This window comes from Marmota marmota, unplaced genomic scaffold (assembly GCF_001458135.2).
Source record: "Marmota marmota marmota unplaced genomic scaffold, marMar, whole genome shotgun sequence".
NCBI lineage: Eukaryota > Metazoa > Chordata > Mammalia > Rodentia > Sciuridae > Marmota > Marmota marmota.
This window is the reverse complement of record NW_026000249.1, coordinates 10,775,360-10,791,244: the sequence shown is the minus strand read 5'-3', so window position 1 is coordinate 10,791,244 and position 15,885 is coordinate 10,775,360. Positions and strand designations below refer to the sequence as shown.

The 15,885-nt window shown below is 30.0% G+C and overlaps 1 protein-coding gene across 8 annotated transcripts in view; it reads right to left on the bottom strand.

The window, feature by feature from the left end:
- Cnksr2 (connector enhancer of kinase suppressor of Ras 2) overlaps window positions 1–15,885 on the bottom strand; it is a 241,034-nt gene that overhangs the window by 128,659 nt on the left and 96,490 nt on the right. For all 8 annotated transcript variants that reach the window (XM_048796450.1, XM_048796451.1, XM_048796452.1 and 5 more), the window contains exons 8-9: window positions 12,007–12,066; window positions 8,033–8,101 (exon numbers count right to left, since the gene is read on the bottom strand). In XM_048796450.1, the coding sequence (XP_048652407.1) occupies window positions 8,033–8,101; window positions 12,007–12,066 (129 nt within the window). The remainder of the gene's footprint in view (window positions 1–8,032; window positions 8,102–12,006; window positions 12,067–15,885) is intronic.

Here is a 15,885-nt window from a genome sequence, read left to right as displayed (position 1 = left end):
AAATTTTGGAGATTTTGAGGTGTGCCTATATGAATGTCTGATGGTATGAGTCATGCTATAATCCAGATGTTCTCCTCTCTTTTTAAAATCACTGAAGATACATCCATTCAGTCACACTATGGCTTATGACTCTGCTAAATTTTTTGGTGCTGAGATATTTATTATACTGTTCTTCTCCTTTGTAGTACTAAAAACTTATTGACGTATCTGATAAGTTTATTATTTTATAATAATGATTACCTCTTTCTTCAGTGAAACAAAATGTGCAGAGGAAATATCATATAGTTAGTTATAGCATTTCAGAAGTAATGAGTTGACATATCCTGTCTTTTAAAGATTCTAGAAGCACTAAATTTTGAGCACTTATCTACAAAATTGACCTCCACCTAAATTTATTTTTAACAAAATATTAATGAAAACAATCTTACACAGTTTAACTTTAATACATTTGGAGCTATTCTAATTTTGCTTTCATAATCATTTATTCCCTGAATAGAAATAAAAAAGTTTCTCATGGTTCAAATATAAGCCAAAGGGTATCGTGCAGTTAAAAACTATGCAATTGACTGATTTTAAATCCCAGCATAGAGTAATTTGAGTAGGTAATTCAGAGTATTCAGAAATGTCCCAAGGTTTACCCATTTGAAATAAAACCTTAGTATTGATATTTCACAAACACAATTAGAAACAACAGTCTTGGAGAGAAAAGAAGGAATAGAAGAATTGGAGATTTTATTTTAATTAGGAAAATTTTATGTTTATTCATTGAGTGGCTCATTATCTCATATTCTCGACTCTAAAAAGCATTGATCCAGTGAAATCAGAGTAGGTTAAGGCGTATTTGTTGTTTTCTTAATAACTTTTTTCCCCTTCAGGGCTTAATTTTACTATAAAATGTGGACCACGATGAGTTACAATTTAAATATATGTTTTAATACTTATTATTTTTATGTGAATTTTGCACTCATGTATATATAATATAGGTGTATATAAAATGTGCATATATGTAGGTGTGCAGTATTTAAGGCACAAGTTCTAATGGAAAACATAATTTCTCACTGCCAAAGGTGAACAAGGAGTCCAAGAGTGAACCAATTTGATCAGCAGAAGCAGCTTGTATTTTTCCCCCCATGGAATGTGTTCATAAATAATCAAGAAATTCTGAAGGTTACATCAGAATTTCTTGATTGACTTATACGGAGGCTCATGGGAGAAATAAAATGGTAATCACAGTAATCATATTTTTTTCCTTTAAGTTTTATGAATTCCTATACAATTCTCACCAAAGGTGGTGACTTTCTGTGCCCTGTTCTTTGCACTGTCTTCTGTAACCTATCACTTATATTAAGTGTGCCCTTTATATTGCTGTGGTAAGCTGATTCCAAAGCTGGGGGTATAGTTCAGCATCTTTAATAGACCCATATTCCATTTCAATATGGCATTTGGTAACATTGTGGTTTCTGAAGTCCAAATGTTTATTTTGGAGGCTTCATGTTTTTCATTCATTTATGCTATACTATATGAAACTAAATTACACCCAATTTTAGTTTTATTTCATCATTATTTATGAAGTCCTCTGACTTCTTCCCAAAATATAAATTTTCAGACTCAGTCTGAAAGCCTTTGATATGAAGAGAAGAGGAGGAAATCATATCATAGTGAAGGTGAAATTGTGGGATAGACTTCTGATTGTACTATAGAACTTGAATATTCAAAAGAGCAAACATATTTGAAAAGATGTTAAACTAAATTTTTGTAAAGATATTGAACAAATTAAAATTCAAAACTATTTTATGTATAGCTATTCTTTCCTGTAGTTCATTTCTGTTCTTCTTGTAAAAACATTGGGAATATTTTTTAAATAAAAAAGAAGAGAGTCCCAGTCACCAAAACTAAGCGATAAAACAAAGCCCCATTATGTCAAAATCTGAAACTCCATTTTTTAAAGAATTCTGAGAAAACATTAATATTTGTTTATGAAAGATTCATAATTAAATTCAATTTAGGAACCCAAATGATAAAAGTAAAAAGCAACCCAAAACTTTGTATTTGAAAAGTAGTATACTTAAAATTTTACTTTAAAATGTCACTAGCAGATACTTAGCAAAGATATACTTATTTGAAAATACTTGCAAGTATTGAAATATGTCTATATTTATCAAAATACAAAATAAAGCATTTAAATCTCTGTTAATAAATGGTATTTGTTTAAGAACTTCCAGCATACCTGTTAATACTTTCAATGAATCAGTTTTTTTAGAAATTATTTTACCAGAATTCTGGCAACTCAGACAAAAAAGGTAACACAATGTCAGCTCTAAATGGGATGAACCATGATGAACTCTATATGTCATTTGTCTCATTTAAATTTTTTATGCCCAGTATTAGGGTAATAAAATGTAGAAGGTACAGTGTGAGAGGAAACGTATTGAGAGGCCATATTACCTACAATTTCAGCTGTCATGCTGATCCGAAATATAATTTAGTGAATGAAATCTATATTTGAATCCTAGAACTAAATAACCTCAAAAGAATTTAAGATTAATGTCATCATCTCTAATTTTTGATTATAGGGTATTCCATAGTCTTTCCCTTTCATGTAATATTTTTTCAGGTAGTTAAATGTTATCTACTAGTTGTCCACCCTTACTATGTATAGAGAGAGGATTAGGCAATTGTGACCATCGGGAAAGAGTAGGAAAAGGGCTGAGGTTACTGATACTGGTTTGCAAATGAGCTACACACTTATGTTAATAAACTAGAGTAGGTAAGAACTTCGAGTAATATATTGTAAACATACAAAACAGTAATCCTTGGAAACCTCTTTAAATTTTACACGAAACTAATTCATATTTAACTATACCTTGACACTGAAAGATATATTCTATTTATAAAATTAAGAGTAACCATTTTAGAAAGCATTTACTCTTGCTGGTAAAGTTAGTAAGAACTGCATAAATGAGAAAAAAATCAGACTGAAGATCTGCAAAGAAAATAAGTTGGTTAACAGCAAGTTATATCATTCTTAAGGCACCGTGTAACTCATCTCACTTATGTAAGAACTTAATGACTTTTAGTTTGATAATAGAAAAATAACATTAATTTGGATGATAAGGTAATGAACTGATTTCTCTAGGCAAAATAAAAAATACAATTTATGTCAATATTCAGTACTTCAAAATCAGTTTCCACACAATTCAACAAAACCAAAATGTTCAATGTAAAATAATAATTAAAAAACCCTCTGATCATCTCACAAACTAACTACCTGCTATATAAGATGAATCCAAAATAAAGTATTAGTATGAGTAACTGAAATCTATGGTACATTGTTTCCATTAATTTTTATTAAATGTTTCTTTATAATTCTTTCCATTCCAAATGAGAATAATTTATGGCTTCTGTTTATAATACCATTTTCTTAATCCTAATATTGTTATTTAGGGTATTATCATAACCATTTATTAAGCATATGTTAAATACCATCCTAACATAATTATTCCTTCTAGTCTAGTAACATCTTATGTTTACAGGAATAATATATGAGATATACCAGAAACACTGTCATTGAAGGTCTCAATTTTCAATATTCTGTGTGTAAGTAATTAAAAGATACTTTCTCCTTTGAGAAAGGAAAACAGAAGAAAATAGGCAAAAGTAAAGAAAACAAAACAAGGCAAAGAATAGATCAGAAATGGTCAATTGAGAAGAGATGAGAATGGTAAAGGAAAGGAGAAGAAAGTGTAATAGAAAGCAAAATTAAAAATAAAGACTAAAATTTAGTAAAATAGAAAAGAGAAGGCACTTCTTATGTCACGTGATGTCATAATACTGATTCAACTAAATGAGCCACTCATTTCTGCTGAAATCCAGGGAAAAGATGGTAGGGGTAAGAGAGAGAAAAAAAGCACAGATGAACTTTAATGGGTCACCACACTCTCATCCATTGATTATGTTGGTTTCCCATTTGAACATTATTCTCCTGTTCTGGGGATTGAAGGAATAAAAAGTGATAATAGAGTTAAAAATGAGAGGCTAGAGTAAGAATAAGAGAAAATTAAAGAGACAGACAAATGAAGTTAGAATGAATTTTCCAGATGACACAATAATCCTTCAATCTATTTCCTTCCCCCCACCCTTTCTGCCACCACTTTCAATTCTTGCTCAATTATGTTTACCATTTTGAGGGTAACAAAAGCCACTTGCTTAAAGTACTTATTTTCCATATTGCACTAATCATTGTTCAACATTATGACTATCTGCTGCAGTCTATCTTCTTCTTAACTATCCCAACCTGGATATTTTTCCATTCTGGCAGCCTTTACAGGCACATCCATTGAGCCATTTCTTGTCTTAATAGTCATCAGGTTCCAGAAGACCTTTCAAAATAGCACTGAATATGTTTAATTATTAACACAAAGAAAGAAAAATTTTCCAAATGCTGGATTTAACCACCATATGCCTCTCTTTTCAACTGATATTCCTAAGAAGAAAAATATCTGTTTTTAGTATGGATAGAATCTTTAGAACACTTACACACCAAAACCAGTATTAACACCAATTTAACAGATTCCTCAGAAATATGCCCAAATTTTGAATAACTATAATTAGTCTCATCAACTAGAAAAGTGCATCATGAGGGCAGAGTTGCTTGTTCAAAGTATGTCGAAGTATCTCCCAGGGAGAGGACAGGGATGTAGTGGCAGATGAAGTGGAAAAAATCTTGGGGGATTCCAGCAGCCTTTGAGGAGTTGGATCTTCAGTGGAAGGGAAGACATGCAATAGGACTCAGTCTGCTTTGCTTGGATGTTCATGATTTTTTTCTTCTTCCTACCTGGCAGCCACAGTTTCTCAGCCACAGAAGTATGTTGGTTTGAAAAGCTTAAAAGCCACTTATAATAAAGCATATAGCAACATGAAAAAGGACATATGACTTCCAGTTTCATTTCAAATAGAAAATATACTTTTTTTTAAAAAAAAGATCAACCTAGAAACATACTTATCTAATTGGACACCTTTAATATATAACATACTAGCAATTTAAAAATATAATATTTGAATTAATCTGTGATTCATTCAACTTTCTCCAACCCTCAGAGAAAAGTTTCAAGTTGTTTTTCTATGGATCTTAGAGAAAAATGATCAGATTTTTATATATATATATATATGTATATATATATATATATATATATATATACATACATATACATATGTATATATATATATATGTATAAAAACTATATATATGAACTACCTGTAGTAGCAGGAAATTTTAAAATTACTGAAAAATATGAAATGAGATTCAATATCCTAAACAATAAAATTTAACATTCTTCTTTTCATTGTTGAGTCTAAATTGGTATAGAATAATATTGATAATATCTCACTATTATGATGAATGAATGAATTAAAGAATATTAATGATGTATCAGGCCATACCTTAATGCAACATCATAACCAACCCCTAATGTCCATTGTGATGAAGGAAGATATAGAAGGGATAATTGCAAAATCAAACTATAAATAATTTATACTTGTTAGAATTAATTTACCTACCTACCAATACTTTTGTAGTAACAAAACCCAGAGAATTTCCATTTTACCACCTCTGTATATTGTCTAATAAGAAGTTAAAGGCACTATACAAAATACAACACAGGTGACAATAAGAAGACGCCAGACTGGGTTGCATTTAATGAAATGTATCATTCTTGCAGAAATATGCCTCTCACTTGAACACACAGAAGAAAATATGGTAACTGGTTACATTACTAAGTGAGGCTATTTTCAAGAAATTCAACATATTTTCCTGTCTCCATTATAAACCCCAAACCAATCTGTTCGCTCCAGTAGAAGACTGCTAAGAAACAACTCCAACTGGCCCAACTATTGTAGCACGTAAAAGAGAAGAAGAGGTAGGAAAGTTAATTACTATTGATTTCCTAATATGTACCAGCATTTTGATAGGTGTTTTACATATTTTAGCTATCTGAGGGGAACAAGCCCAGTGAAAAAATGGCAGTAAAGTTAAATCAACCGTATTTCTAATTTCAGTTCAGCTGATTTAGTACCCCAGTTAGGTAAAATTTCACTTTCTTTTCTCTTTTACACTTGGTTCCACTTGATCTCTCACTGAATCTGAGATTTACTCACATGATTATTAGAATTCTTCCCCTTTGGGTTGATAATTTTATAATTTGAATTTTGGAAGGGTATAATATAAATGAAGTAAGAACATGGATCTTAAAAGCTTTGAGTTGTAGGTAAAACATTCTAAGTCTCAATTTTCACATATACCTTCTTTGCAGGACTGCCATAAGAAAAAATAAATAAAATATGTAAAATACTATAATGCTTGGCACATTGTAAAAGCACAATACATATTAGCTATGGTCATTATTTTTATAAAAAAGTAAACTGATTCTCAGTTAACATGTCTCACTCACAGCCATAAGTCAATTCCAGAGTGAAACCTAGAACCATGTTTCCCCAACCAACACTCTGCAATTTTTAGTATTTTAGCATATTCCTGTGATGCAAGGATGCATTTCCACATTCTTGTAGTATTTAAAAGTCACTAATCCTTATAGATTTTTATTAGTTCATTTGTAGACTTTTAAAGACTTTCATATTCATCTGATAAACATCAGAATCTTTGCACCACAAAGAGTATCCTTTAAACAATTTTATTTTTCATTAGAGACTACTTTCTATTCTCTTAGAATTAACCAAGTGGAAATTCATGCAGAAATGGTTCAACATAAGTCATATTTGTTATTGTCCTATTGTAGACACAAAGGCTCATCTACTGAAACAGTTGCTTGCCCAAATCCTCATCTTATGGTACAAGAAACTTCCATCAGGACAAACACTTTGTACAGTTTCTAGTAATGAGAACAGAAAGTCATCAACACCATCATAGGATAGAAAGGCTTTTTCTATTACCAACACTTTATTATTCAGTGCCAACCACATAACCATATATTTAATTTTTAAAATTTTGATCAACTTAAACTTTACATAGACAATAAACATACTGAAGAAACATGATGACTATGATTATAAGTGTTTAGTAGCCTTTCTAAAGTATCACTGAGAAAAATCACTCTTTTCATAAAGTTTCTATTATTATGACGTGCAAAAGAAAATTTAGTTAAATCGTGTAACATGAAATAATTACTCACTCTGAAGAGTTAGTAAGCTGTAAATAGAATCTTTATTCAAAAAATCCCATACTTTCTTCAGATGAAGATTATTACTTAATAATGTTGGATAATTTTAACTTCACTTTTTTACACACAACACTTTATTTTGGCAAAGAGGGAAACAAAATGAATCAACTGAGATGTAAAAATTAAGAATATATATTGTTCATTTTCTACATCTAAAATTAATAAAAATCTACCACAAGCACAGAATATCACTCTTATTCAATGGATTTGTGAGGGTCACAGGCCAATAAAATTTTATAAACTTATTTAGTTAAGTGTAATAGTTTTAAAACTAAAACTATAGTCCCCTTTGGGAAATGAAGAGCCAATTCTGCTATTAAAGATTAAAATTTTTATAAAAATCTACATTTAAAATAAACAAAAACTCATCACACTTTAATGAACTAAAAAAGTAGATAGAATAATGTATGCTGTTACAAAACATACCTACTACAATTCATTAATTTGTAAAAATGAAATTTTTGAAAGTTATACTAGAAAAGGTTGAATTTATATACACCACAACTTTAATTTCTATTTCAAAATTGTTATCCCAGTTCATGTAGTATATATTATTATCCTATACTTGTCATTATAGAAATGCACATCCAAGTTCCATCACCAGTATTTCTTCATTTTCTTTTAAAGTTATGCCTTATATTGCATCAAAAAATTAACAAGAACAGTTATTCCGTTTTTTTAAAGACTTGTTCTATTAGTTTATATACAAATAGGCATTTCAATTCATTGGTATTCTTTCAAAGCTTTAGCAAATTTTTAAATCAGTTCCTCCCACTGACTCTAAAGGTAATTATACATACCACAGTCTGATGATTAACTTGAATCACTTCATCGCCAGCATGGATTTTCTTACACCGATCTGCCGGTGACTGAATTTAACATAAAAGAAATGACAAAGAACATGAATTTTATCAGTTATTTCCTTTATCTGGAAACACTACAATAATTTAATCTCCTTAAATTAGATTTTAAAAATTAAACACAGGGATGGGGATGTAGCTCAGTGGTAGAGTACTTGTCTAGCATGAATGATGCCCTGGGTTCAATCCTTAGCACTATGAAAAAAACTTAACTATAATCTTTAAGGAATTAAACTAAAAAACTATTATTGGTATTTAATATACTGTTTGTATTCTATTTTTAGCCAATGATAGGAAACAGAAATTCAAAATAATATATAGATATTTATGTTTTAAAAGAATAATGTGCTTCTGAGAGCATTAAGAGAAAAATGATAATTGGTATTAACCTTTGCAGACTTTATCCAGGCAACTGTGCTGGGCTCTACTGGGCAACTGCTTCAAAAATATATTTCAAAATATTATCTTTTTACTTTGACCTTTTCAATTTAATACAAATGATTCACATTAGCCTCAACAAATGAGTATTTCAAGTACAAGCATATGACCAGTATCAAAGCTTTAAAGTCTGATAACTAAATTGTAAATTTGTTTCAGCATTAATAATACCAATTCAGAATAATCCAGAAAAGCAAATTAAAATATGAATAGCAATTAGCTCAAAATTACTTACACTCTTAAGTACCTAGTTAAAAGAGCATGCTATTTTTTATGTTTCACACAGGGTAATATACTGGCCAAACAAAAACACATTAAATGAACTAAAATGCCAACAATTATACAGTATATAGCAATTCCATCACTTTATCTCTTTAGTCCCACATGATATTAAAAACAAGAACAAAGAAAAACCAATTTTGTAACTTAATGTTGACAAGTTTCAAGAAGAATTTTGGAAACTAAAATAGGATTTAGGACAGAAATTTTGTAATATTGTAGGTGTGGGTAATGAAGTTAAAGTAGTATTTTCTTTTTCCCATAAAGACTACTTATTATTGATTATATGCATGTTTAGTCATTTTAATATGGCACTATACCTTTCTATTTTGAATACACAGAATTTTTTTTATATAAAAATGTTTATCAAATCAACTATAAATATAGTTATATTACTCATTAGTGAATGATATGGTGATAGAATCTACAAAATAAAATGCTACTTTTGAGACCCTGGAATAGGATTTACTTTGGAAGTAATTTTGAATTACTTTATGTTTGATTCAATTTCAATTTCCAATTATTTCAAAAACAAAGTTTTGAAATAATATTAACTTCAACTCAACAACTTTTTAAAAATTCACAATAAAATTATTTGCCATAGGCTAAAATTCAAGACAAGATACCATTCCAAGGAATTTTTCAGTTATTGAAGTATGACAAACCATACTGTTTAGATTCATCTATATGAACCCTATTCTAAGAAAATATCATATCTCATAGCACCTTTAGGAGGTCAGCATATTACCTAATCTGATTAGTACTATGTAATGATTCTGAAAAGTCTGTAAATCATTGTTATAACTATAGTTGGTTCCTGAGTTATTTGTTTCATGACTGATCTTTTAAAAGGAGGATATGAAAGAAAAATATCAGGCAAATGGCTCTATTCGTGATGTAAAAAAAATGATGGTTGGTATATAAAATTAAAAGGTAATCATAAAACTTTTTGCACAGGTCAGTGAAAAAAAGGAGTAAGTCATATAAATTATGACTTAACACCTAATTAGACTTTAAGTGTTAAAAGGTATCCCAGAGATCATGTTGTCCAAACTCCTCATTTTTTAAAATTTATTGGTTCTTTTAGTTATACGTGATAGTAGAATCCATTTTGACACAATTATAAAAGCATGGAATGTAACTTGTTCTAATTCAGTCCCCATATATGAAAATAAAGAAACTAGGGCACAGCAAAGCAAAATATAACTTACCCATTTTTTATGAGCAGCTTTACTAAAACTCAACACAGAACTGCTAATTATAAATAACTGAAGATAATAAAAATAGTAAAATATTTTCAAGAATAACCAAAGGATGAACTATTAAAACATGATTCATATTTGAACTACTCCTAGATCAATCTTTCCCTTGATCATTTATTAATTTATCAAATATTGCTGAGTGATTTATATGATCAAGGCATAGTGCTCAACCTTTTGTTTTTTACAGATCTCAGACAACAGAGAGAACATTCCTACAAATCTTCATGATACATTTCAAAAGCACCATTTCTGTGATTCCTTCTCTGATTTCACTGGACAGCATTTACTATTTTCTCCTTTGTTCATCGAAGCAAACTGTACTACCTACTTCTACAGATGAACCTCTACTTGCTATCCACTCCTCAGGGAAAGCAAGCTAATTTATTTTAGAAAACCTTCCAATTCTGAGTACCATGCCTAAAATATGGCAGACATAGAGTACAGGCTCATTAAATGAAAAAATGAATAAATGAGTGATCAAATGAATACACAAATAAGAATGATTAAAGGCAAGAGTATAGTTTATAGCATCTGACTGAATTTAAAATTGTTAAATAGTTAACAAATATGTATTTAATTGATTTTTATTGTTGTTGTTGTTCTTGTTTTGGTACCAGGGATTGAATCCAAGGGTGCTTAACCACTGAGCAACATCCCAGCCCTTTTTAATTTTTTATTTATTTATTTTGAGACAGGGTCTCACTGAGTTGCTCAGGGCCTCACTAAGTTGCTGAGGCTGGCTTTGAACTTGTAATCCTCTTGCCTTAGTCTCCTGAGCGACTGGGATTATAGGCATGCACCACTGCACCCAGCTTTTAACTGATATTTTTGATCCCCTCTTACTCTTATATTTAATACCAAATGTAAAGCTGCTACAGCATTCCTACTGCAATGTACTTTGTATGTTTCACCTTTTACAAGAAACCAAGATAAATGTGTAGAAATACCAATAAGTGATTGAAGTTAATAGGTGAATTAGATGAAGAAGATGTTGACTTTTAAGAATAAAATGTTGGTCAAATGTTTAAATTAATAATAATTTGAGATTACACAAATTCTACCTCAGTCTTTAACAAAGAAACACAGCATAAACATGCTGTTATAATTTCTAAAAGAAAAAATAATAAATTTATCATCTGCTTATAGGGAAATCTGGGATTACAAAATGTAGGAATAATGATTTACTATGTTATTCAATTTTATTATACTAATCATGTTAACGCCCAATATGATCACTTCGTATTTCCTTTTCTATAGCATAGCTATAGTTCTCTATAGTAGAGCCTTTCACATGTATTAACTTTTTTTTATTTTCACAATAATGTAGGGAGGTGTGTAGGATTTAGACCTGAGGATTTCTGACCCACTGCTTATAGTGGTTCTCAAACTTGTGCATGCCCCAGAACCACCTGTTAAAACAGAATCTCTTATGACTAAAAGCTGGTCCCCAGAATTCCTGATTCAGTAGGTCTAGGGTGGGGTCTGAGAATTTGGATTTCTAGCAAGTTCTCAAGGGACGCTGATACTGCTGCTGGTTCAGGGACTTCACTGTGAAAATCACTTAGCTATACCATTCTGCCTCTCCTCTGACTTCAGAGAATTGATTTAACTGTTGTTCTTTTTAGGAATTAGCTAATTTTCTTAAAGTAACTAAAGTTTTTGCAGATTGAGGTGCATTCTTTTAGGTGTCACAATAACTTTTCATGAACCAGAAAATACTTAACAAAGATAACTCTCTGGTTGTAAATAGAAAATACCGGATTTACTCTAAGTAGCTATTTTAAACTAAATAAAATGAATACAATTCAAATGAAACCAGCACCTATTATCTCTATATACTTTTAGTCATATGTCCCATTTGTTCTGGTCCTCAGAAGCCAATCTCACTCAAGTGAGATATACATACACCAAAATTTGAAATGTTGCAATACTTACATTTTCCGTGGTTCCAGTAATTACATGGAGGCCATCATATGTTGATTTAATATACATACCCTAAGAAAAAGACAGCATCAGAAAAAAAGTGATTGAAATATTTTCAAATATATTATAATTTCATTTTAAAAAACCCATGATTTAACAATGCTGTTTTTAACCTGGTGAGAAATTACTATCTCAATGTTCTGTTTTCTAAAGTTTATCGCAAAAAAAAACAAAACTACACTCAACCAAGTAACTATTTGATAAGTAATTTACCTAGGGAACTTATAAAATGCAGTATAATAATTTAATACTCTGAAGAAAGGATACACCACACTTCCCCCCAAATCTATAGTATAAACTTTGTGGTAAAATAAAAATTATAATAGGAAATTCAAATACCGGTACGTTATTAGCCTATGATATTTGATATAATTTCACAATAAAAAGTAGGTTTCTACAGAGATACTACAACTATAACTAACTGAAGCCAAAAATGTAGCAAAATCTTATGCACTTTGTTCTCCTGATATTTTTAGTATTTTTCCTTTATTTATTTCCTCCTTTATTTTCTTCCTTTATTTCTTATTGATTATATCAAATCATCTCTATATCAGTAAGTAATTAAAAGGTAATGTGTGGCAATTCTTTCTCCCAAAGGCAAGATTTCATTTTCCATTTCAATAAAGCCATTTTACAAAACGCTTCATTAGAGTATTAAAATTTTCCAGAAATCCTGAAATTGGGCAAGCTTTAAGAATAAATGAAAACTTCAAATTACGGATGGTGATGAGAATTTAAAGAAAAAAAATCACAATAAAAGATTCATAGTTTAGATATTAAATAATTTAAATATATCAGAAAAACATGATTATGCAAATGGTTTATTTTGTCCTCAAAGGAAGAATCTGTTACTCTTATTCTCTTTTGAGCATAAATTACCTGAATTTTACCTACTTTGAATTTCAAATTATTAATTTCATATATAAAAATCACAAATTTTAATTAACTGTAAATCTGAAACACAAGAGATTTAATAATAACCAACAATACCACTGCAGGAATAGCATACATTTAGCACTTATTTAACTGAAACAACTACTATAATGTTAATTTACCATACTTTTATGTTAATTACATACTTATATACTTAATATAAATGTGTTTTCAGTGAAAATAAGAGATAAAAAGCAGTAAAGAACTGGGTGGGTTTTAACTCTAAAAAGTCATATCAATAATGCCATATATCTAAAATTTAGTACCCCAAATGGCTGAGCCTATACTTCTAATGTGAAATGAAATGAACTTAATCTTAAAAGATGATCATTTGTCTGTGAACTCTTGTTTCTTAAATGAAAGTTCATCACTTTATGTAAAATAAGTAACCTCAGCAAAAATAAAAACAAATTAATTAATGAATTGGCCTGTAGTTTTTGGCTGTAACTATGTGACAATTTTCAACCTTATGTTGTTGACAGTTGTATATGTACTTACTTTTGAAATTAATATTTATCCCATTATTTATTGGAAGTTAAATATGATGATATTATCATATTAGTTAGACAAGGAGAAGGTCTCTTCTAACATTTTCCCCTAGTAATTAACAAGATAATATAAAATCAATAAAGAATCTTAAAAAATATTTATAACAGCTAGACACTACATTTTGTTTTGATTTTTTTTTTTACATATAAGGATTGTAAGAGGATAAAGTAGAAAAAAGACAGTGAAAGAAACATTATATATTGCTTGGACATACAAAACAATCATCTATCATTATTTATCACCATCATCACTAATATCTACTTGTTACAATGTACCAGGGACTATTTTAAGTATCTTACATTTATTTCATAAAAGCCTATGTAGTGAACCTATCATTAACCCTGTTTTAGAGATAAGGACACTAAATCACAGGGAATTTGGAGAGTCTGCCAGATAAAGAAGTCTCATCCCACAGCCCATATTCTCAACAATTAGTCTCATGATTTGTGGAGTTATTAATATATTAACAGTTAAGAGAGTTAATTTATTTTTCTTATTAGATCATAATAGTTGGCAGTTGTATTGATGGTCAATAAATATATGAAAAAATGTTCCACCTTTCTAGCAATTAGAGAAACGCAAATTAAACTATACTGAGATTTCATCTCACTCCAGTCAGAATAGCAATTATTAATAATTCAAGTAACAATGAATGTTGGCGAGGATGTGGGGAAAAGGATTCACTCATACATTGTTGGTGGGACTGCAAATTGATGTAAACACTATAGAAAGCAATATGGTGATTCTTCAGAAAACTTGGAATGTAACTGCTTTTAATATAATCAAAACTGAATTCCTTATTCTTTTTTCCCCCTCTGGTAGTACTAGTGAGAAAAATGTCCAAAGTCAGGCACGAAAAGGAAGAAAAGAAATAAACTGTTTGGATGAGTTCCAAACTAATCTTCTGAATAACAGAGTCTACAGAAATACATGTGATTACTCGTTCACCTCTTAGAAATGACCAATCAGCAGGAGGACATGTAAATCAAATGTTTTTTTTTTTTTTTTTTTTTTTTTTCTGGAATGGAGACTAAAAATGGTGTTCCATTCAATCAAAACCTTCACACCTCTTTTTTTTTTTCTGTTCAATTAATTCTGGATCAGACTTTAAACACCTCCCTCTGTCTTGATCAGCTCACCAAAATGACATTTGCTTCATTCTTTTTCCAAATGTCCAAAGCAACCTCACAGTCAAGTCAGTTAAATTAAGGCCTATTTGGAAACAATTCAAGCACCTACATAGAAAAAGAACTCTCTAGGCTCACAAGCTTCCCTAAGAATGGCCCCAGCCCCTTCCTCACTATTCAACTCATCTCTTGGCTCTGATCTAGGTTTGATACACTCAAAATCTCATTTTCTTTCCTTTAATTTTCTATTAATTATTGTTTAAAAGCAAGTTCCACGTTTTAATCATGATTAAACACATTTCCAACCATTCTTTATAATGCTTCAGAACTCTCAAATCTAAGAAATCCTATAAGATTTGACTAATTTGTTAGGAAGCTGATGAACAATCTATCCAGTTTATCAGAGGAAGAACAAAGCAGTTACCTTTTGCCCATGAGAGATGTTCTATTTTAAAGTTAGAAGAAGACCTACAGATCTTTCTAATTAATTTTATTAAAGCTTGGTGTTTTCCCACGTCTTTCTATTTTTTCCCATCTTTTACCATTTAGACATTTCCTATGGTTAAACATGTGCTAAATGTTATGAAAATTCGCAAACCTATTTATTTCAAATGGGATTTACTAAGTTTAAAGATGATTGAATTTTAAAATGATACCTTGAATAAGCTATGTAAAATCTCTATTTAGTCTTTTAAAGTTTGATATCAATCAGAAGATATAAGTCTATACTTAACTCTTTTAATTAGTAGTCAACATTTTAGGGTTTTCTTTTCTCCCTTTGAAATATTAACTTAGTAATATGCTGTCATTGCCCTTTAAAAATGAATTTACTTAAGTTTTTCCAGTTTTGAAGTCGTCCTCCTAAGTTTATCACACCTCCCTCTAGCAATTCCAAATTTGAAAATGGGATAATGGGAAAAATTTTGCTCAGATGTATTTTATTTAGATTTACCTGTCTCTATTGTTTATTACTATTTTTAGATTTTTAAATATTTTTTAGTTATAAATACCTTTATTTTATTTATTTTTATATGGTGCTGAGGATGGAACCAAGGGCCTCGCACATGCTAGGCGAGCACTCTACCACTGAGCCACAACCCTAGTTATAAATAGTAATAACCCTGTTTATTACTATTTTTTTTAAATTTTTTTTAATATTTATTTTTCAGTTTTCGGCAGACACAACATCTTTGTTGGTATGTGGTGCTGAGGATCGAACCCA